General features: G+C 39.7%; 3 protein-coding genes across 3 annotated transcripts in view; 2 read left to right on the top strand and 1 right to left on the bottom strand.

Moving 5' to 3' along the window:
* LOC120456277 (ras-related protein Rap-2b) overlaps positions 1-23,228 on the top strand; it is a 181,858-nt gene that overhangs the window by 65,804 nt on the left and 92,826 nt on the right. The gene's annotated exons all lie outside the window — the stretch shown is intronic.
* LOC120456276 (achaete-scute complex protein T4) lies at positions 4,776-6,025 on the bottom strand. The gene has a single exon (XM_039643014.1). It carries the CDS (start codon positions 5,886-5,888, stop codon positions 4,884-4,886), a length of 1,005 nt encoding a protein of 334 aa, XP_039498948.1. The 5' UTR covers positions 5,889-6,025; the 3' UTR covers positions 4,776-4,883.
* Positions 18,611-20,329, top strand: LOC120456274. Its single transcript, XM_039643007.1, has 2 exons — positions 18,611-20,094; positions 20,150-20,329. The coding sequence occupies exons 1-2, from the start codon at positions 18,886-18,888 to the stop codon at positions 20,159-20,161; spliced, it is 1,221 nt and encodes a 406-aa protein (XP_039498941.1). The 5' UTR covers positions 18,611-18,885; the 3' UTR covers positions 20,162-20,329.

Here is a 23,228-nt window from a genome sequence, read left to right as displayed (position 1 = left end):
TTGCAAGCCAGCAAAACCAACATAAAAAAAAAATAAACTGCAGGAGATATCCTCACAAAGCACGAAGATAGAATACTCTAAAATGAACTTTAAATAAAATGAAGTCAAGGATATTAAGTCAAATCCATTCTGAACCTTACAAAAATATTTGAGCGCGTGCGTGTGGGTGCCACTCTAACTTCGAGTCAAGGGCGTTAAAGTGGGCGTTACGAAAATGTTGTTATTTCTTGGTTGCCGAGACCTCCCAACGAATCTAGTAAACTCCAGTTCTATGAGTGACGCTTGTTTTGGATTGTTTTCCTTCAAAAAGGCGGAAAATTGAACTTATCTTGCCAACCTAAATTGTTAAGCAAATACTCCTGTGCACACTATATCCCTGCCAAGGAGCAGATCTTTCTCAGAACGCTGGGAGTATCTCAGCGCAAGCGCCTGTATTTTATTTGTGCAAATTATTCAATATTGAGGTTTTAAGACGCTTCGGTTGCCTGTTAGCAAACACAAAAGAGGAAAATACATAAAAGGGTTTTTGAAGAATGTGGCGCACGTTTGTGTATGTAGTACCGTCTTCTCTTGGATTCTGTGTCTGAATGTTTGAGGAGTGAAAGGTCATATTGATAATAACACAAAAGTAACGAAACCTCTTGCAAGGCAAACTATCAGATCAAATATGCATATCAAAAGGCCCTGTTTATGTTTGCTTATGGTGCAATCCTTTCTTTTAAAATCCCCGAAAAACCCTTGAACTCCTTCAGCATTGGATTTCGCATTTCGGTATCGGGGCTTCTTTGTACGCGTGACTTATGCGGAGATGCCGCAGCATCCTGTGCCAACGGGTAATTACAGATGATGATTTATGGCAAGCTATCCCGTCCCCACCAAAAAAAAAAACACAAAATCATCGATCGATCAGTTCAGCTCTTTCCGCCCATTTCGGCCCCTTTTGGGCAACTGAAAACATCCATTGCAGAATCCACTCCACCTTTGTTTTGTACCCCTTTGCATTTTATGCAAATAAAACAGCTCAATGAAGGTGAGTTAAGAGAAATGGAATTTTTATACCCGTTACGCGTAGAGCACAGGGTATAGTAGATTCGTATTTTTTATGTTATACAAGATTTGTTAATCAATTTTGATATTTCTACCTTGCACTCTCAATAGCTGTGTAACTGCTAATCTTCTTGTTGATATTTGAAAAGCACAAAAAAAATTGTATTTTTTCTGTGTATCATGCTAATTGTTTGAAATTTGTTAAAGGCAAATTTCATATAATCCATAAAAAGTCTCAGACGATTCGCGCTACGTGTTGCGGAATTTCACTACGAGATCTGTGTGCAAATTGTTTTTTTTTCGAGTGGCGTTGAAGGGAGAGTTCCACATAGTTGGCCACATGCTGGAGTGTCAGCGTTGTCATGGTTAGGTGTGAATTTGTGCTCTAATCCTTTCAAGTGGTGTTGGCAATTAGGTTTTGGGAACTACTTGTCTTATGCGAGAGAAAGAACCGCCCAGTGGAACGATTGTTAGTGTTTATGCATCACGCTCTGATGGGATTATTTCCAGACTATTTCTGGGATTATCGACGATTTAAGGACTTAATTGGGATGCACAAGACGACGCTGGGGGTCGCAGCATAAATAATAAAATACTTGTAGAATGGTATGGACGGGAGGAATTGCTTAGAAGGTGGGTATACTTATTATGGGACTATGACAAACAGAAAGTAGTCAAGTGAAAACCACTAACATCAGCAACAAACGCAAATAAACTAAAAATAAAATAATTCGGCATTGCTCGATCCCCTTAAGAGAAAGAACAAAGACGGTGAAGTGTTGTAAAAATTATTATATTGATCCTGGAATTTTTCAAATAAGTCTGCAAAATCTAAACCAAAGTCGGGAAAAGGTACAGAAATGGGGTGGGGTGATAAGTAATTGGACTCGAACTTGATTTACCAATTGTCCAGGCACGCGCGCACTTATTGTACCTCTTTTACGATCAGGTAATCCCCTTTTCACCCGGCAGGTGAAATTTTAGGTGCCCCGGTATAACAGGTCAGCGAAGAAGAAGTCAGGGCCACGGCTCTCTAAACTAGCGCAAAAAGGCTCAAGGAATTTCCCTGGTACCATAAATGCGTTTTCAATGATCAGGCTGTAGGCGCACAAACTCAGCCTCAGACAGTTTGCGGATCATCATCAAGGGAAAGGGAAAGGGAAACTAGGCGCCTACCTAATCCAGAGTCCGGGGAATCCAAAGCCAGGGCAGAGTTATCACATTTGGTATGTAACTACATTTATCACAGCCTAATATGACAACTCAAATAACTTTTGCCTGTCAGAGCCGCGAGTCTTGTGAAACCAAGTCGCTGCCTTGATTTCTTCTTCTGGGTGGATGGCCTGTCACATTTGGCTTCGCTAATTGGAACATATTTCTCCCCTTTCGGCTCCCCAGATGATGAACGTTGCGGGTTTGGTTGCGATTTATGCATCCTCTCCGAAAAATAAAGATATCAGCTAAAGCATATCTTGTCGGATAGCTTCAGGTTATACGGGGCCGGGGCCAAAATAAAATATAAAATAAAATAACAGGGGCTTAGTATAAATAGTTTCATATATACATTGCATTTGAATTTTTTGTTTTATGTGCATAGTGTTTTTTTTTTACCTGCGGTGTGGGCGATTTCCTCCCGAGGGTTGTGAATCAATAATTCATAACGCTAATTAATAACGCCCCAGTTCAAATTCGTTGCATGCGCGAGATGAAAGACCAAAAATGCCGACATAACAGGATAATGAACTCCAAAAACGTTGGGGCTTATTGAAATTCAAATAAATCGGTAACGCTGAACGACGCTTGCAAAGTTGTGCTGTTTTGATTGCCTTGTTCTGTTTGATACCCTTACTTTTTGAGTATTATAAGTCAATCAGAAATACAAATTGGAAATTAACAAAATAACGTTGTAAAAACGGAGAAATATGCAAATCAATATGATTCTACTAAATATAACTGGTTTCAATAGGAATACATCTTATGTGTTTATACACGTATCTAGATAAGTCACAGCAATTTGACCGAGTAAAACTATTTTTGGAAAGAGTATATATACCTCAGATTCTATATTCCGAAACGCGTCCTTTTATTTCTTATTTTTGGGGTTTTCTTGTTCGACATTCTTCGTTTTTTCTGTTGGCTATCAGGGCGTTTGCATCGCGCCTGCGGTGTAAGAATAAATGCTTCAAGTAACAACTTCTTAAAGAGCTGAATTATGAGCTTAGCTGCGACTTAAAACTGCGTCTTCAGCCATCAATCTGCGGGTCTGAGTCCTCGAACTTTGAACGAGCCTATAATTTGGTCAAATATCTGGGGTCTGATTAATGCAGACGGCTGTTTTTTTGGACCACAATGTTGCTGGCCTGGCGCGCCGAGAAATCTATTAAACTACGTTTTAGGATCAGAACATAACCAAATAAAAAAATTTAACGCAGCTGAAAAAAAGGTTGCTTTTCTTTGGGTTTTTGGGGAAAGGTGAAAGGTAAAAGGTGAAAGTTCTTCCGGCGCTGAACGTTAAGCCTTGCCTACTGAGTCCCGCAAAAAGAAAATAATAGTATTCCAGAACCCATTTTCATGATTCGAAACAATTGCATTGAGTTGTCAAGTGTCAGCGTTGACATTGAAAGAAAAGATCCCCGATCCCTTATCATTTCCTTTGGAGCATCCAGCGATCCCAAGGACAATGAGGTCCTTTGTCTGCGATGCCCTTTAATGTGTCAAAATATAGTCCATAGTCGCATTCTCCCATGCGTTTGTTGTTCTAATGCAATGTGATTTATTGTCTGGCCAGTAGAAGAGGTTTATTCCAACGGACTGACATCTCAACGGTGCGTGGGAGTGAAGGACTAGTTATTGTTTGGGGTAAGGTTTTTGCATTTCATTTTTTCAGAAGTGTAAAATGCCCAAGAGTGGATAAAATACTTTGTTGCGAGGCCGTACATTTTTATAGAAAACACTAGGCATTATATTTAAGCTGAGAAAATGCAAAGGGAAAAGTCTTAATAGAGTTGATCGGATTAGGACAATGTCATGTTTTCGAGTTTATTGGGTTTTAAAACATAAATACGAACTTCTTTTTTTGTCAAATAAATTCTAAAGTATTGGTGCATATAGTTGCATTTGTGGACTTGCCACAAACAGTTCTGTTTCTAAATATAAAATTGTATCTGCATTTGACTAACTATGCTAGTTAGGAGATAATCTCATTTTCAACCGATAACCTCGTAGCACGTGTCACTGACGTCGTTAATCTTACCTGAGATAATTCAATTTTTAGAAGCTACCTAAAGACATCGGAAACTATTGACCGCAAACCCAAAGATGTTTTGCGTTACTTATAATTAGTATTAACGATTTTCGGATATTCGAGCGATCGTATAAACCAGATGCCTTAATTGGTGATCGTATAACAACATGGACATGCTGTACATAACGACTTCACATGGTCCCTTGGACTCATGCTGAATGCATTTAAATTGCAAGTAGTACCACCCGCATGTGTTACCAACCTGATCAAAAGCTGGACCCCGTTTTTATAAAAAAAAAATTGAATATGATTTTTAGCTTTATTTTTTTCGTCCAACAACTAATTAACATAATATTGTATTAGCAAAAAAATATGTATTTGTTTCCATGCTATAATTATTTTATAAATATATAGATTTGAAACTGGTCTCTTTGTTCTTAACAATGTCAAAAAAATAGCTTAAAGTAGAAAAAAAATTGGGAATTGGGGTATGTTGTTTTTGTATTAATGTTATTTACAATTCGAGGCACTTTGTTCAACTCAACATTGACTAGAAGAAAATAGGACGTGGTGGGAAATTTTCAGGATTGAGTCACTGCTCCTGCCATAGAGAGATGTAGTCCAAAATCTCCTCGTCGTCGGGCGTGCAGTCCTCCTCGTCCAATTGAAAATGTTCGTAGGGTTCGAATTTCAGCTGAAGCTGGGAGTGCGAGTGTCCTTCGTTATCTAGATGGTCCAGACGATCCAGGTGGGTGGATATTTGCTGGGGAGCTGCCTCGTAGGTGCCTGAATCGAAGGACATGCTGGAGTTGAAGGATGAGGTTGGCGAGTGGCAGGTTTGCTGGTTGTTGCTGGTGGATACGCATCCTGCATCTCCACCTGGTACAGATGTGCCCACCAAGTTGGTATTTAATGAGAGGGCTGTCAGTGGCTGGTGATTGAACTGCTGCCTCTGTAGCTGCTGCTGTTGCTGGAGAGGACTGACAGTGATCGTGTTTTGGTAGTAGGAATTGTGCCCTGAGGAACTGCAAGTACTGCTGCTGGAACTGTGGCTGCTGGACTCATCCAAACAAAGTTGCAGCTGGGTGACTGCATTGCTGGTGGCACCAATATTGCTGCCCCCATTTAGGTCATCCACCAGATCCTGAAGCCTCCGGATATACTCGACGGCAATGCGCAGTGTGTCTACTTTGGAGATCTTTTTGTGAGGTCCTCGACCACCACCCTTTGTTAAATCCGTGATTATGGATTGTGGTATATGTTGCCGCAGTCTGGCGAAGCTGTTGTTCACCTGCTTCACACGATTCCGTTCTCGAGCATTGCGCCTTTGCACCGACTGGGATTGGTCTACATTATATGGAGCCGGCGAGGAACCAGGCGATAAAGATGACACGGATTCGGAGCATCTGGTCAAAGCCATACCCCTCGGTGTATACTTGCGAGTCTTGATGGGCATTGTACCACCGGGTTGATTTTGATTGCCAACGGGTAGCAATGGACTAGGCGCTGGCATTATGTGCTGATAACGAAAGATCTTCGTTGCCGAATTAATGGTCGTTGGAAACGTATCGTTTGTGGACAGCACACTCGATGACATGATAATGCTTTTCGTTGTACTATTATTATTTGTTTTCTTAAACACACACAGATTCGGAGCTTTCTTTTATTTTCCGGAGAACGATCAACAGAAAAAAATAAATGCAGAGGGTAGAAGGCTTGAACTTGATCGTTTGACACCTTACACAAGAATGAGTCCCTTCGTCCTAAACCCTCGCGTTATGTACCCTTTATGCAACTCTCTGCTCAACAGCTCTGCACTCAGGCAGAGAAACGGGCGAGAAAATCGGAGAGAGATATGAGAGAAAGAGAGTTAGTGTCAAGAGCTACCTGCACAGGTAGGGAACGCGAAGTTTAAGTGAGTGAGCCACAGGTAGTCTCGCTCTCTCTCTCTCTCTCTCTCACTCTCTCTTTCTCTCTCTCTCTCAGGTACTCGAAAATCGCCAGGAAAACTGTTCTCACTCAGCAATGCAAAAGAATCACTCAAATATAAAACTCAAAATATCAACTCGACTATCGAAAAAACGATCAAGGGATCTGAGGGCTCTTTTTGCTACGGCACGCCAGCAATTTGATTTCTGTGTTAATTAACTTAGCAAAAGTCGCGATCGCCAATTTTATGTGCAGCTCACGCACGCTTCTATTCATTAGCGCCGGACGGATCCAAGAGATCTACAGAAGATCCTGCGATCTTCCTTATTAGCCATTCGGAGTACGCTCTCTAGAGGTGTTCGAACAATTTCACTTATTTCTCCAATTAAATGATCAAAAGGATCACTACTTTTTGTTAAGTAAATCAAGAGATGTGACAAAAGTTTTGGAAGGCAGTTTGCAGTGAAAACTGGGGTTGTACTAAATATATTCATTTGTTAAAAAATAATTATGTTCTGGGTTTGATTTTATTTTCACTCATTCGACTTTTTAGCGATGCATATTTTTTTTACTTTTACATAAAGTTTCATACCTCTTTTTTAAAGTAGTAAACTGATTGTTTCAACTTGCCATTGACCACTGTGTCGTGCTAAACAGCGACTGTGAATTGTAACTTCCGCTCTGTTCACAAAAGTCGCTTCATTTTGTCACGATCATCAATCGATGAGCGAGTGAAAAGATGGCGAATCTGCGACCAGGTGTAATATTTTTATTGTCCTCAACTCGTTTCCTTCGTTTGTTTCTGCCAGCATTTTTCATTTGCAAAATCATCAGCAGTGGCACTTCTTCTCTTCCATTTGGAAAATTTTAGATCCCCGGGTCCCAAAATCAAAAACCGAAACCAAAACCAAAACCAAAGCCAAAACGAAACCCGAAATCCTGATAACAAAAACCTTTTCAACCATGACCAGCAAACGGCGCTTCTCTGTGTTGTTCCTATAAATAAAATCCTTTCACCATTTCCAATTCCCTTTTTTGCATGCTGAACTTCGCTTGGAGTCTTTACACTTTATTTTTGCATTGTAACGCTGGGATCGGTAGTTGGTTTCCATTATTTTACCATCATTAACACGACATTGTTCTCGAGTGTTGCAGAAATTTTGGCAGCACAACGTTCTATTTAAATTTTCGCATTTCCCGAAATTCCATTGAAGCCTTTTAATGCTGGTGAAATGTCTAGAATGGGGTTGAAGTCGTCATTACAAAGTCCACTCTGTGAACTGGATGATCTATGGTGTGTGCGGACATTTAACTGAAGTGGAGTGCGTATTTGCGATTCTTTATTGTTGAAGTGCAAAGCAAGGTCTATATAATCGTGTCTTCGGTGCTTTTGATTGATCATATTAGAGTACGGGTGCCTATTGGATGCCTTAAATTTCATATTATACTAGAAGATGAATTTCTTTAGTTTATAATTTAATATTGAAGTTATTTGATAATTTAATTCTTTATATGCTCATTTTTTAGATGATGTTTTTTTTTTATGCACTTTTTTACCTCTAAAAACTTGTCCGGCAGAAAAACCACCAGAAAGAGAAGTAACCAGTAATTTCGATGTTGTCCGGACAACCAGTAAACATTTTTTTTCGGGCCACTTTGTTTATATCCTTTTTCCAGACGTGCAACGCTTGGAGGATTTAAATGCGTAATTACTTTGATATGAAGCATAGTTCCGGGCCGCGAAAACGGGAAATGGAAAGGACTCGAAAGCGCAAGCGAGATGAAGAGCGGGGCCTCTGCGTTAATTGGGTGGGAGCAGGATGGGACGATGCAGGATATATAACCTACCCATTCTATATGTACACATATACATATATATAGATATATATATGTACATATATACATATCCTAATCGGTGGAGCGACGCGTGCGTTTTTCCAACGAAACTTGAAATGCAAAAATGAATGTTGAATGTTAATTTAAACGAGTTTTCGTAGCCAGGACCTGCAGAAGAGAGCAGGAGATCGACGGAAAAAAGAAAAGGTGAAAAAAGAGTGAGGTATATGCATACTTGCATATAGATATTTTTGTTGTCGCGTTCATTTCTACACGTAAAAATATTATTTAAAAGTTTTAGAAACATAAAAGGAGTTTTATATAGTGAAATTTCTGAAATTTTAATATATGCATGTTAATTTAAACGAGTTTTCGTAGCCAGGACCTGCAGAAGAGAGCAGGAGATCGACGGAAAAAAGAAAAGGTGAAAAAAGAGTGAGGTATATGCATACTTGCATATAGATATTTTTGTTGTCGCGTTCATTTCTACACGTAAAAATATTATTTAAAAGTTTTAGAAACATAAAAGGAGTTTTATATAGTGAAATTTCTGAAATTTTAATATATGCATTCTAAGTAAATGTTTTTAACTTTTTTTATTATCAAAAATTTAAATATATAAGTAAATCCTGGTCCTGATGATCTTTTTTTGCGTCGTGCTGTTGATGAAACGTAGTTGTATCTCTCTCCCTCTTCTTTCAGCTCAGTCATTTTCGTAGTTAATAATTTAATTAAATGCAGGAGCATGCGCAGGAGTCGCACCCTCCTTGCCCTTAAGACTCGTTGGATATCTGGACCATAGCGACGCGTGGCAGGTGTATTTATTCGAACGAATTGGATCGCGGAGGAAAAAACACTGGAGAGTATAGAAGAACAAATGTAGCCGGCTAGCAGGCATACGGGCTTAGACAACCGACTTTATACATCGATTTCCACCATTCCTTTTCTGTTGCTGGTGCAGCTGAAAAATAACCGTGCGCAGCACAGTTCACAAATAAAATGAAAACACGCTCATTTGTTAGGGGTTGCTTTTTTCTGCACCGACATGCATTTTCGGTGCCTTAACGCCACAAAATAGGGGAGCCGAAGTCAAAGTCACTACCCAAGATACAGAAGACCGATATGGGTAAAGATGCTAAGATACAGATACTGCTGCCACGGCGCATTGAACTTTGTTCGACCCGAAAGTTCAGCTCCAGTTCGTCATGCTAACAAAGATGTTGGATCGTGTGCCTTTCGGATTTCGATTCCCTGCTAGCACTGACAATTGGGATGTGAAATAGTTTGACTTGGCTATAAAGTTTGCATAGAGAAGAAAATTGTAAGCCCAATTTTCAGCTTTTGCTGTTAAAAATACTATTTGTAAGGATGGCTTGGTGTTTTTTTTTTTTTGTTTGTTAATTTCTATGTTCATTTGTAAGAGATCAGTCGAAGTTCGGTAGGCGACAACCATCATTATTGGCAAAGGATTGTATTTTGTCCAGGTTTTGAATAAATATTTCACTTTGCCACGTTTCTCAGTCTCGTCTTCTTGCGGTCTCAAACTGGATGATCATGAACCCTGGAATAATGATAATCATGATCATACAACGATCCGGAGGGAATGAGAGGGCTCTCAACAAAAAGGCAGTAGCACGCACCATTAGATGCGGTTAACATGAAAACATCTGCTCTTCGGTGTACTCCGTTTGAGGTCGAACAAAAAAGATAGATGGATATATATATACTTATGTATATATATATATACAAAAAAATATATGAAAAATGCAAAAATAAAAGCTGTTTAGAAAGAAGAAAAACGTAACAGTTCAGTGGTAGAGTAAAATAACGTTCTAGATCTCCGAAGCTATAAAAGTTAAAAAGTATAGAATATAGCGTTCTCGCTTGTTTTAAAACATAGTGCTCGAAGTTCTCCCATGGTGTGGTTCCACATCCCGGATCCCCACAACATATCCCAATGTAAAAGGAGCCATTTGGTCGGCATATTTATGGCCTACACAGTTGGGCCTCAGTTAACTTTAATCAATTTTTTTGTGCTATGCTTTCACGAGCTGCGGGCCGTACATCGCAGTTTAATTCGAGACTAGTGCATATAACGTTTAATTTAAAAACGCATAAAATATTGTAACAATGTCGCAGATGATCTGCTCCATTTACTTTATTGCCGCTTCGAAACCCTGACTTGCTCAACTTTTTTCGTCACCTATTTAACTTGATATTCTTAGTTGCGAAAAATATTTAAATGAAGCAAATGGTATATGATGACCAAAAGATGTAGTTTTTTCATTAAAGGCAGTGCACAACTAGTGCCTAGGTATCATCAATCAGCAGCGCTATTAGAGCCAAATTAGGCACCTCAAGGCCTCTTAATTGTGCTAATCCTTCGCAAAATTCTGGAAAGGTGTGAAGAGCTACAAGACAAGTACAGGTGAGAAGTAAACAAATGAGGAATAACGAATGACGGGGATATTGCATTTCTCAATGGAGGAAACTGGCATCCTATTAGTGCCAGTTTTAAGCTGATTTACGCAGCACCATGTTCCAATTAAAGTTCTCGCCTGAGCCTCTTAAAAACTCATTAATCACTCGCCTAACTACGTCCACAAACGATTTTCGAACTGGTCCACAGATCGATTTCCAAATGTTGCAAAAAAAAAAGCAGACGGCCGGCAAAAAAAGGTGCGAACCAATTTGCACCTCAGACGCTAAAAAGAAGGAAAGAGCCGTCGTTTGTCGAAGGGCAAACCCAAGTTAATTTCTATGAATTTCACGCCTACCAGAACCGAAATTACCCTGGGCAAGCTGCATTTGCGACGACTGAATCTGGCGCCAAGTAAATGGATTAGCCTTGGGTTTCTTTCTAGTATTTTAGGGCCTAGGCTTTTCGCCATCGCGTTTATATTTTACGATTCCTGCGCTTGCGGAAACTTAATATTCAGCAGTCCAATTAAACCATTAAAATCTAGACATGCACCAATTTAGGTGGCTTCAAATTATTCAACGACCACACATTATAAATTTTAAAGCGGGTAGACCCATAAAAACCTTCTTCGATCCAAATGGAAGCAAACGAACTTTTGTCACAAGATGTCAAAGTCCAGGTGATTTACTCCGTTGCCCCAAAAGTGGCAGCAAAAACTTCAGGCGCTGTCTGGTCAATGCACTGCGGAAAAAGGGAGTCACATATGTTGTCTTTTCACATTATTTTTCAATCTTGATTTTTGGGTGCATCAGTATAATATTGTAAAATTAGTGTATAGACTCCATTAAGCAAACGTAATAAAATTATCAGATTTTTCCATATTAAAAAGCTAAGTAAGTCGAACAATTTTAAATTGCGAAAGTTGGCGCCTTATTTTTGCAGCGCATTTTCGAATTCAAAATCTCATCGATGAGTGTCTGGTGCGTTTGATTGCCAAGAAATTAAAACGTTACGCTCGTTGACGTAATGCACAAAACGAAGTTGACATGGCAATGGGTTTTCATTTTAATGAGATGCCCCCTACCAAGTTCCCCTGGATCCTTGGGTCTCTGGAGCCATCAATCAACAATACCGTCATACCAATAGCGGGGAAGATCGCGGAGTTTGTTCGCGAAATTCTTGAAATTTGTACTGTTGAAATTGCACAAAACATTTGCAGAAGAATTATTATACGGCAAATTATGGATATGGATTTTTTATGCCCGAAGGCCTTGAAAAAACATTGTAGATACTTTCAACACCTTCGCAAAGTTTATGCGGTCTGCAGATCTTGCACTAACACATAATTGTTTCTGATTAGGCATTTACAGTGTTTTCACTTCTCAAGACGATTTTCAGCACAGCTCCAGTTCAAGTTGCGTGTGCTGATCGTTCTGGTGTCTGGTGATATATCTGCCACTGCTCTTCTTGCGTATAAAATTAGGGAGCTGCAGCTTCGTTTTTGCAGTTGAGGCCAATTGGGAACTGAGAAAACAATTTTTTTTTGTGCAACAGTTTATAGAATTAATCCTGTTTTTAATTGAAGTTTAATGCTTAATGAAACTGCCCATAATACTTTTAACATTGTATACATAATATTTTACAATTTAAATCCAAAAAGTGTATTACATATTACCAATAGTGGCAGTATAAGTATCTTTTGAGTGACTATTCAAATTCACTATTGGGTGCCCAGTGCATCTTCCACCCCACACCGTTGCCAAGGATGGGTATTCGTTTCCCTGCGTATTCGATTGGCTGCTGATTGTCATCGCCACACCATGATGTGGCTCTTTCCTGTGCTTTGCAACTCGTTATAGCCGTTAGTAGTAGTATCGTTAAAGGGTTTATGTATTTTATTTGCAAGTCGAAGCCTAAAGCACTTCCCAATGCAGTATTAGGCATGCAGAATTTTTCTTAGCCTATGCATCAGTTTATGTTAGTCGAGCCCACACTAACGACTGCGGAAGATTAATTGGCGACCGATCTCGTTTTCCCCAAACATGAATTGAGTAATGGGTATCGGATAGTCGGAGCACTCGACTCAATGCTTCCCTTAGCATTTTGTTTTGTATTTTGGGGAATGGGGATTGGGGATTGGGGATTAAGGATAGGGCTACGATGGGGAATTGCTTGGTGCAATAACAAATATTTATACTTTTTGCGATAAATGTTTGCCTTGGTTAATAAAGCGATTTGTTATTTGTGTATTCGTGGTCATAATTTATAAGCCTAAATTGGATTAACGTAGGGTCACGCGGGATCCACTTGTATGCGGAGGCGTTTGCTTCCTATGGGTAGTTTGAGTTTGGAGCGGAATTCGCGGATTCCATCTACGGATCGGTAGCGCCGCAGGCATCAGTCTCGGAAAAGGTGTGAAAAAATTGAGAACATTTCCTTTATTACTTATTTGTTTGAAGCTCCCAGCTTCGTCTCCCGAAAACAGAACGACCACGGAGCTTAATGGTTTCTATGCCTATACGTGCCAAATTACTTAACCGGCAACCTAATGCCAACATCTTCAAAACAGAGCCCTGTTTTGACCATTGAAATAGATAGCTAAACACTTGAGTGTTTTACTCTTCCCGTCTCCGACTCAGAAACAGGGCGATCATTTACAGGACACGACCGTATCTTTTAAAATTATTTCCACATCGATCACCGGCGGAGACGCACGATCAATGCAGCAAAATGTAGACTAGAAACTGGAAGCTGCACAGGCAGAAAGAAGCGGGTTCATACAGCCGTTTAAATAAGAAATGCAATCGGGTCAACTAAAAGTGGTGGCTAATTAGCTGGGACCGCAGCACTGATATCTTATGGTGTTTGTTTTATTTCATTCGAGAAATATCGATTGAAAAGTCTTATAAGATCCCCTACATATTTACTTCCTCCGCTTCGTTATATTTTTTCTCTGCCTGTAGGCAATGCTCCCTGTGCCATTTCATTATTATAGGGCACACTCGATTGTCGACTGCCGATCGTCTGTCTGAGTTTTCTTCAGCTTAGGACCTCCGCCTCCCCATCCTGATTTTTTGCACATTTTGATGAGGCTGCACCGGATTGGGCCGGATGTGCTGCACACGCGGGGACTAATCTACATTTATTTATGGATCCTGGACTCTGGTCTCGGAGGAGCAAGAAAATTCAGGGCGAAAGAGACTCATAGGGAAACGCCACCAAAAATCAATTGTAACTTTTGATTTTGATGAATTGATTTTAAATTGCATGGATTTCGATAAGAGCGGTTTAAATTTTGTACTTTTTATTTCCTTCTGCCATTCAAACTGATGGGGACAAAGAAGCTGTCATTAGACCGCAATTAGGCAGCATTTTTTAGAACGACAGGGCGCACACTTCGGGGCGATAAGCATAGACATTATAGGCAATTTGTTGTAATTGAAAATTAAAGTGTCAGCCTGTGGCATCTAGGGAAAAAACTGGATCTTCCCCCTTAAGGACCTCAAACTCCAATGCCAACAAGCCAAGTCTGGGCATCCAGAGTGCCCGGCATTTATGCAGTTTTGTCCTCATGACATGATCGCCGACGCGATAACGCCGGTCCTTACAAAGTGCAGATCCAGCTCTTACATTAAGCTGATATGCAAATTATGTGGCGGGCTTATTCCGGCGAAAACACCGTTCGTCGATCGCCATTTAAATTAGCGTTAGCAGAAGTATGCCAGGGTCTGGAGATTATCGATCCCCGCTGATCGATTCTCACCCCTGTATTTGTATTTAAAATTTATAACTTTGTACCTTTTGCGAACATTTTAATAACGTTTTGATGAATTTTATATGCACCGCTTGTCGTCGATTGCTTTTGGCGATTCGATTCGATCAGATCGGCAGGCCTCCAAAGAGGAGGCGAGTGCGAGTGTCAGTTTATGGGTTTCATTAAATATTTGCCCATCGATGATTTGACCATCGAGCAAAGTGAACTCATTTATTATTGATCATCGCGATGGCATCTCGCACTTGTCGTTATTTTCGTTCGAAAAGTGCTTCTATCGACCCGCATTGATAGTCCCCGCTAACGTCGATTGATCGTAATTATGTTGTTTTCATTTTAATTTTTTTTACGATTGACAATATCTCTGACTCCGCACTAATTTACGAAACACCGAATGTGAGCCAATTTAATCGATTACAAGTTTTAGCAGGGGCTTTTGTTCCATCGGCCTGCTAATAAAGAACGTGATATACTGCACGCCGAAAGTTTGTATTCTGAATGAGTTCCCGATCTCCGGTGGTGGCCACTTTGCAGAGCATCTTAATTTCAATCGCCTCGCTCGCTTATTGTTATGGCTCTGTTGTCATGTAGTGAAACAATGGGATCACCAACGGCAATATCCAAAAAAATTAAATAAAAAACGGGCAGCAACAGGCACACCAACGAAGCGAAGCAGCAATAATAAAATTTAAGGATCCGATCGATCGCGGGCTCATGATCTTCCAGATCTTCCAGATCTTGCGATCTTCCGATCTCTTGACATATCCGATCCGCTCGATCCAATTATAGTCTGCGATGTTGCAATAAATTCGTTTATCGCCGCCGTCGCAGCGGCAGCCAAACTCATTTAAAGGCGATCAGTTCAGCCTGTTTTTGCTACTTTACAGATTAAGTGATTGCCGAAAAATTGATACAGGAGTACAGTGCGTTTTGCCAGTGGAAGTCCAAGTCGGCATGATAGATTTTAAATGCATTGCAGAAGGGGTTATTGAAGGGCAGCTTCTATTCCATTTTTTGTATACATCAGTTGGTTTACGTTAATTGTACGCAGTGATTGTAGGCATAGCAAAAAGAGCGCCGGAATCCCTTTTGCAGACTTACAAATTGATTGAGTTATGTAATTGAAATGAAGTTCAATCAGTCGAGTTCAGATCGCCAGCTTTTCAGCTTTTACATGACTGCACTTTACGTATTAATTAAGAAAACAGCGTTGGCAAAATGAAAATGAGAAAATGAGAAAAAAGAGTAAAAAGGAAGGCACCGGAAGGTGCCTTTATGGGTCTCTTGTCACAACATAGCTTTTTAGTCGATCAATGCCATTTTACTTGATGTCGAAATTAATGTTGCCGTTGAGGCTGCTGTTTTCACCCAGCACTTGGTGTGCTGACTCTGAATCTTTTTGAAGCACATCATAAATCACCAAGCGACAACGTATTCAACTTCTGATTTATACACAGAAAAAATATGCCACCACATTCACTACAAATTATAAAGATCGGGCTCTTAAAATTATATTGTCAAGCCGCAAACTTCGCAAATAGGTCACTCAATGCAAGAAAACCCTGTATTTCTGACATTATTATTACTTTCTAGTTTCTGGTTTGCAATGAATTGAACATAACTTACCCAATTTTTCAGTTCCTGAATTGTAATTAATACAACGACTACTGGATTGACCCGAATATAAAATACAGCTTTGGTGATATTAAACAATTGTTTTATAGTTTTTTAGGAGACTGGTCCTTGAAGAGACGCTTCTCAGGGGGCCTTTTTCGCTGTGCAGTTTTCCCAACTTTTCAGGTCGGTAACTCCATCTCCATGTCGAAGTCCCGTGTCTCCTTAGCATTTCTGCCTGCTGCTGCACTTGTTGTAAATTTCATTCGAAACTGTGAAGCGTTGTTGCACAAGTGCTGGAACTCTGAAATCTGAATCTGAATGTGCATGTTGGTAGCTTGCTGGCTTGCTGGCTTGCTTCGGGCTGCGCTTCTGGTTAGCAGTTGGCTGTCATGACGTGCGCACAATGCGTGCACATAATTCAGACGCTGAAAACTCAATTCCATATGGGGCTGCGGTGCATGCAACACGTAGCGGTGAAGCTCACTCACTCATTCATGCAACCCGCAATTCCTTTTCCCACCTGCGATCCTCCTCAGCTGTCATCACTCGGCTCATTGATTCAAGCACGGCACACATTCCTTCGACTTGCCACTTGTCAACACTTCATTTCAACAACTACTCCTCTTTTTGGCTCTGGTTCTTGGCTTGGCTCCCTTTGATAAGTCAATCAAGCTACAAGTGCCACATTCGAGAGTTGCTGCTGTTTCGATGCATTGTTTGTTTATGGTTGTATGTGCAACGGACTTTGATGGGGCCCACCTTTTGTTTATCTTTGTGTCCTCCGATATCCTTTGATGGACCCCTCGATAATAGTCGTTTCCATTCGCCTGACATCCACTTGTTTTCGGGCGGCAACAGAGTGCAAAGGATTTTGGGGCTACTTTTATGTGTGAAAGAGTCTAGAAGGGTCTACTATGATCTATAACGTCAGTCATATGATGTCACATTTGTTGAATATTTAAAATAGTATTTCTTACAACGTCTCAGGAATACTACATCAAAATGATTAAATGATTATATTCTGTATAATCTTGACTTACGTTGTCCCACTGAGGGTTCCAAAAATTGTTTACAGCTTATTAAAATGTTATTTTAAGAGCGAAATGTTTTGCAACGCAGGACACTTTAATAAACCGTTTTTGCTGTTGTTGCATTGATGTTATCATAAAATGTGGACTCGATTGTTGTAAGGGCCCCTAAATGAAGTAACACCCGAATAAGTGAGGATTCCAACTAAACGGCAACTTTTGCGCGGCAGCTTAAGCATTCAACAATTTAATTAAAATTAAATTTTCGAATCACATTCTGTGAGCCGAAGCAGCGGGGAATAACTGATCGTGGCAGCAGGTTGATCGTGATTGCAAGACTTGCCGCCAAAGCCTTGCACCTCCGATACTCCACGGGCAAACCCAAACCGTTTCCCCAACTACAGACGATGATCAATGATCGCTGAGCCGACCGACGAGTCGCCAGATCTTGATCTGAACAGCCTCAGCGGATTTGAGCTCACTTTGGTTTATACACATGTGTATGCGTCATGCATTACGTGTATCTGGCGTTGTCATCGTGCCATTTTACTAACATATTATTAATTGGATAGCCGGTTAGCCATTGCTGCGATGTTCTAGAATTTATGTGTTAATTTGTCGCTCCGCCAACTGTTGGTTTGTTTTTGCCTGCTAGGATTATTTGTAAGCCTTATAGGTATCTTTTTTTTTTTTTCTGTGTTTTGTGGTATTTTTTTTTTTAATATTGCTCGGGTGCTTTCTTATCAGACCGATGTGACCATTACCGTTGGGCTGCGGTAATTTGTTGGTCGCTTGCCAAGCGACCGGCGACCGGCGACATAATCATTTTGCCGCAGACGCTGCAATTTGTATTGTTCGCATAATTAAATTGACGCTTGACATTCCAGCCAGGCCAACTCTGGTCCACTTCACTGACATTGACACGCGCAGACTCCACACTGCAAAAAATTGTGTCCTAGCAGTTACAAGAAATTACTCTTCAAAAACAAATAAAGTCAAATTTTCCAATATATCTTACGTGTGAGGCCAAGCCACAATGGATATTTGTTTAAAAATGCACACCCCTCATTTCAACCTTAGTAAATTCTTCTACTTTGCAAATATTTGCTCAGTGTCCTGACTGCAACTTATTCGATCGCTACCCCATCTGCGACTCCGTCTAGTTGGTATAATTAGCAACGATTAAACACTTGTCGGTCCCACCCATCTGCGGTTGAGAACAAAAGCATTTCATCGCTTTTGTCGGCTGGCTCCTTTGCTGCTTTGCTACTTTGCTATTTTGCTACTCTACCAGTCTGCTTTTGCTATTTTGTCTCGGACCCAATGGAATTTGTCAAGCGCAAGGACACATTGCTGTTGCCAATTAGGCGGCCACCGCGCTTTCATTCAATGGCAATTGTTGTCAAGCTTGTTTGATTGCTAAGTAATTGGCGGGCGGATCGAGTTCTTCTGGGTTTTGATATGCACTTCCAAGATCGATCGTCGTAAATACTTATTTATGATTTTATTGATTTTAATGCACATTTTTACGCATTAATTAATTTTCCACATGGAAAATGAGTGCCTTGGTGGACGGAAGACAAAGCTCTTTAACAAAATATTATTAATCAATTATTGTGGCTCAATCGAGGTCGCTATTCGTGCGCATAATGACAGGTTGTAAGCTGCCGATTTTCATTGATCAGGATCTTCGAACTGTAGTAGGCTGCTCCTTCTACCCTCTTCCGTTACTCTTAGTCATACATACCTAATTATACATAGCCAATCTAGTCATAAGCTTATACACTCATACACCCATCCTTAACATACCAATATTATCGAGAAACTTATCGACTAATCGACTCGCCACTCTGCAGAGAGCAGGGCAGTCAGTCGCTGTTGAACCAAGCTAAAGGACAGATCAAAATAAAAGAGTCACGTGAAATTGTATTAGAATATTAACTTCTGTAAACGGCGGCTAAAATCTCAGAAGTGGGATTAATAATCCAAAATGGACGATAAAATCATCCTGAACGACTTTTCGCTGACAACCCTAAAAGATTGGCTACGTATTCTGGGCCAAAATACGGAGGGCACAAAAACCGAATTAATCGCGAGGCTGCAAGACATCCCAACGGCAGTTCGGGGCGATTGTCCACCGGAGCACCCCCAGAAAAACGCTCCACCAGGAAACGACATTTTTTCTTCACTGGATTTTCAGAATTGTGAAATTAACACCGATCACGTAAGTGTGAATGCAATGAACAGAAAAGAATCAACCGAAACTGGCAGTGAGAGGGAGACAAACATGTTCGAGCTACAGCAACTACGCGCAGAGCTAGCAGAAGCGAAGGCAATGCTTAACGGAACACGATCGAGCTCGCAGTTCCAAGAACAACAACAACCAGAGCAAAGCAAGGCTACAGTTAGTTCCGTTATCCAGACGGCGCAGTTTACGCAGGCTGGCGCCACAAAAGAGAACACAACATTTCACTCGCCGCAGCGATCCAACGAGAGAGCGGAGAGCCAGCGTTTTCCAGTTGATGCTCTCGCTCTCGCCAAAGAGACGATAACCGATTACGATGGGAAAACTTGCGCGCGTGCCTGGATAACAGTGGTCAAAAATATCGCACGCACTTTCAACATCGATGACAACCATTTACGCATCTTACTCATCACTAAACTTAAAGGAAACGCGCAAGTCTGGTTACATGCGCACCCTGCTCGATTGATCGAACCAATTGACAATTTGCTTGATCAACTGTCATTGACTTTTGGCGAGCAATCATCCAAGGCTGAGATCCGGCGAAAATTCGAGAGTCGCAAGTGGAAAACCGAGGAGAATTTCTGCAGTTATTACGACGAGAAGATGGCTCTCTCAAACGGGATAAACATCGACGACGACGAACTACTGGACCAGATGATAGAGGGCATACCGCTGCAAAATTTCCGTACCCAAGCACGGATTCAATGCTTCTCTACTCCGTCGGAGATGCTACGCGCATTTTCGAACATCCGTTTGCCAGCTCGGAGGGAGCCACCTGTACAGCCAACCGACTACAAAGATGCCATACGATGCGCAAACTGTAATTCAAGAGGACACAAAGCTGACATCTGCAAGAAGCCCAAACGTGAACCAGGTTCGTGCTACTCCTGTGGACAACTTGGACACCTGGTGGCACAATGTCCCACAAGGAAGAGCGTTTCAACTAATAATTATGTAAGGTGGTTTAAAATTAATTTTTTTGAAAATGCTTATAAGCCTATAATTTCAGAATGCCTCATAGACTCTGGCAGTCCTATATCTATCATTAAAAAGTCACTTATTAACGAGACAATGAAGTTAGCCCTAGTTAATACTTGCTATTTTGGTTTAAACAACTGTATTCTCAAAACACATGGACAAACCACATGTTATGTATTGAAAGGATCAATAAAAATATATTTTCGTTTAATCATTGTTTGCGACCAGTCTATGAGGTATAATGTTATTCTCGGCAGAGATTTTTTAACTGCATGCAATTTAAATTTAGACCCCTACACCTTGGGAATGATTGCGTTGAGAAAACCCATGGAAATAAACAAAAGATCAATGTTTACTGAAAATGAAATTGTTAGTTCACAATCGTTAGAAAATGAAATTGTTAGTTCACAATCGTTAGAAAATGAAATTGTTAGTCCAAAATCGTCTAAAAATGCAATTATTAGTCCGAAATCGTTAGAAAATAAAATCGTTAATCAACAGCATAAAGAAACTGGTCCAATATCGTTAAGAGATGAAATAGATAATCAACAAAAGAATGTCAGTAAATCAAAATTATCAGAAGATGAAATTGTTAACACTTCAAAAGAAATCGTTAGTTTTAAATTGCCAAAAGATAAAAACGTTTACGAACAATTAAATCACAACTTTGATAAGGAAGTACTAAGAATATGTCATGTAACTGAAAGTGAGTTAGAATACAAAATAGGAGAAAATGTTAGCAATAGGTTACAACTAGAATTCGATAGGTTGTTTAGAAATTTTTATATAAATGCAAAAAGGCCAAATGAACCGACAGTTAGAAGTGAAATACAATTGTGTTTGAAAAACCCGAAACCGTTTAGCTGTTCTCCTAGGAGGCTTTCATACACAGAAAAAGACAAGTTACAAAAACTATTAGACGAATATTTGGAAAACGGATTTATACGACCAAGCGACTCGGAATATGCATCGCCTATTGTTTTAGTGAAAAAGAAAACTGGAGACTTACGTATGTGCGTCGACTTTAGAAAACTTAATAAAATGACAATGAAAGACAACTATCCTCTACCTCTTATAGATGACTTGTTAGATAGAATGAATGAGAAAACTGTTTTCACCAAACTCGATCTTAAAAACGGTTTTTTCCACGTGCATGTTAAAAAAGAATCAATAAAATACACCTCTTTCGTTACACCATTAGGCCAATACGAGTGGCTGCGAATGCCATTTGGCCTCAAAAACGCCCCGTCTGTGTTCCAAAGATTTGTTAACAAAATTTTTGCTGATATGATTAGAGAAAACAAAGTAGTAATATATATGGACGACATTCTATTGGCAACCGAAAATATAAACGAACACTTAGAAACGTTGAAAGAAATTTTTAAAAGATTAGTTGAAAATAAACTTGAATTAAGAATAGACAAATGTGAGTTTATGCAATCGAGTATAAAATATCTTGGGTTCATAATAAATAAAGACGGCATAATGCCCAATGACAAAGGAATCGAGGCAATAAAAAATTTCCCAATACCTAACAATGTTCATACAGTACAAAGTTTTTTGGGATTATGCTCATATTTTCGACGGTTCATAAAAGATTTTTCTAGACTAGCTAAACCATTGCATGACATTCTAAAAAAAGATAAACCGTTCAAATTTGGTAGTGAAGAAATGTCTTGTTTTAATATGTTAAAAGATAAATTAATACAATCACCGGTCTTAGCTATATACAACCACAAACACGAAACAGAATTGCATTGTGATGCAAGTTCTTCTGGATTCGGTGCTGTACTTATGCAAAAGAAGGAGGACCAGAAATGGCACCCAGTTTCATTCTTTTCAAAACGGACAACAGATATTGAATCAAAATACCACAGTTTCGAGTTAGAAACTTTAGCCATTGTTTATTCGTTACGTAGATTTAGAGTTTATCTTCATTGGAGGACATTTAAAATAGTCACCGACTGCAACTCATTAATTTTGACCCTAAGCAAAAAAGAGCTAAACCCTAGGATAGCCAGGTGGGCTTTAGAATTCCAAGGTTATGATTTTGAAATTGTGCATAGGGCAGGTAGCCGCATGCAACATGTTGACGCACTGAGTAGGTGTACAAATATTATGGTAATACAAACAAACAGTTTCGAAGATAATCTAGTTATATGTCAAGGGAAAGATACAAAATTAAAAGAAATCAGGCAATTGTTAGAAAACACAGAAAATAAATTGTATGAGATGAGAAATGGTATAGTTTACAAAAAGACAAATGAAAATAGATTGCTGTTCTACGTTCCGATAGAAATGGAAGAACAAGTGTTATACAAATATCACAACGAACTTGGACACGTAGGAAGAGACAAAATGATAGAAGCTATAATGAAGAACTATTGGTTTCCAAATTTAAAACAGAAGTGTAGCACACATATCAGCAACTGTTTAAAATGTATTTCATTCAGTCCCAAAACAGGAAAAACAGAAGGATTTCTACACAACATACCTAAGGGAAACAAACCTTTTGAAATAATCCATATTGACCATTATGGTCCAGTAGACTTGGCTAGACCGAAGAAACATATTCTAGTGATAGTAGATGCATTCACAAAGTTTGTCAGACTATACGCAACAAAAACTACGAACACAAAAGAAGTCATACAATCGTTAAACGACTACTTCAGAGCATACAGTAGGCCTAAGTGTATCATATCAGATAGAGGAGCATGTTTCACGTCTGGCGATTTTGACTCATTTTTGAAAGAATGCAATGTTAAACACATAAAAATTGCAACAGGATCACCACAGGCCAACGGTCAAGTTGAACGTATAAACCGAAGTCTTGGTCCAATGATTAGCAAGTTAATTGAACCTGATCAAGGTCTACACTGGGACTTAGTCTTAGAAAAGGTCGAATATACCCTGAACAATACACAACACCGCAGCATTAAACAGTATCCTAGCATAATGTTATTTGGGTTACAACAAAAAGGACAAATTATGGATGAGTTAAAAGAAAAAATTGAGGAAATTGGAGAAACGATTGAAGAAAGAGATTTAGAAAGTATTAGAAATAAAGGCGAGGCAAGTCAGAAAATAGCACAAGCATACAATAAAGAATA

Source organism: Drosophila santomea, chromosome X (genome assembly GCF_016746245.2).
Source record: "Drosophila santomea strain STO CAGO 1482 chromosome X, Prin_Dsan_1.1, whole genome shotgun sequence".
NCBI classification, from domain to species: domain Eukaryota; kingdom Metazoa; phylum Arthropoda; class Insecta; order Diptera; family Drosophilidae; genus Drosophila; species Drosophila santomea.
The sequence above is the reverse complement of the archived record's forward strand: the minus strand, read 5'-3'. Positions and strand labels throughout refer to the sequence as shown.

Coding starts and splice junctions, on each gene's coding strand:
- LOC120456276 (XM_039643014.1), bottom strand. CDS start 5,888: ATGTCATCGAGTGTGCTGTCCACAAACGATACGTTTCCAACGACCATT.
- LOC120456274 (XM_039643007.1), top strand. CDS start 18,886: ATGGACGATAAAATCATCCTGAACGACTTTTCGCTGACAACCCTAAAA.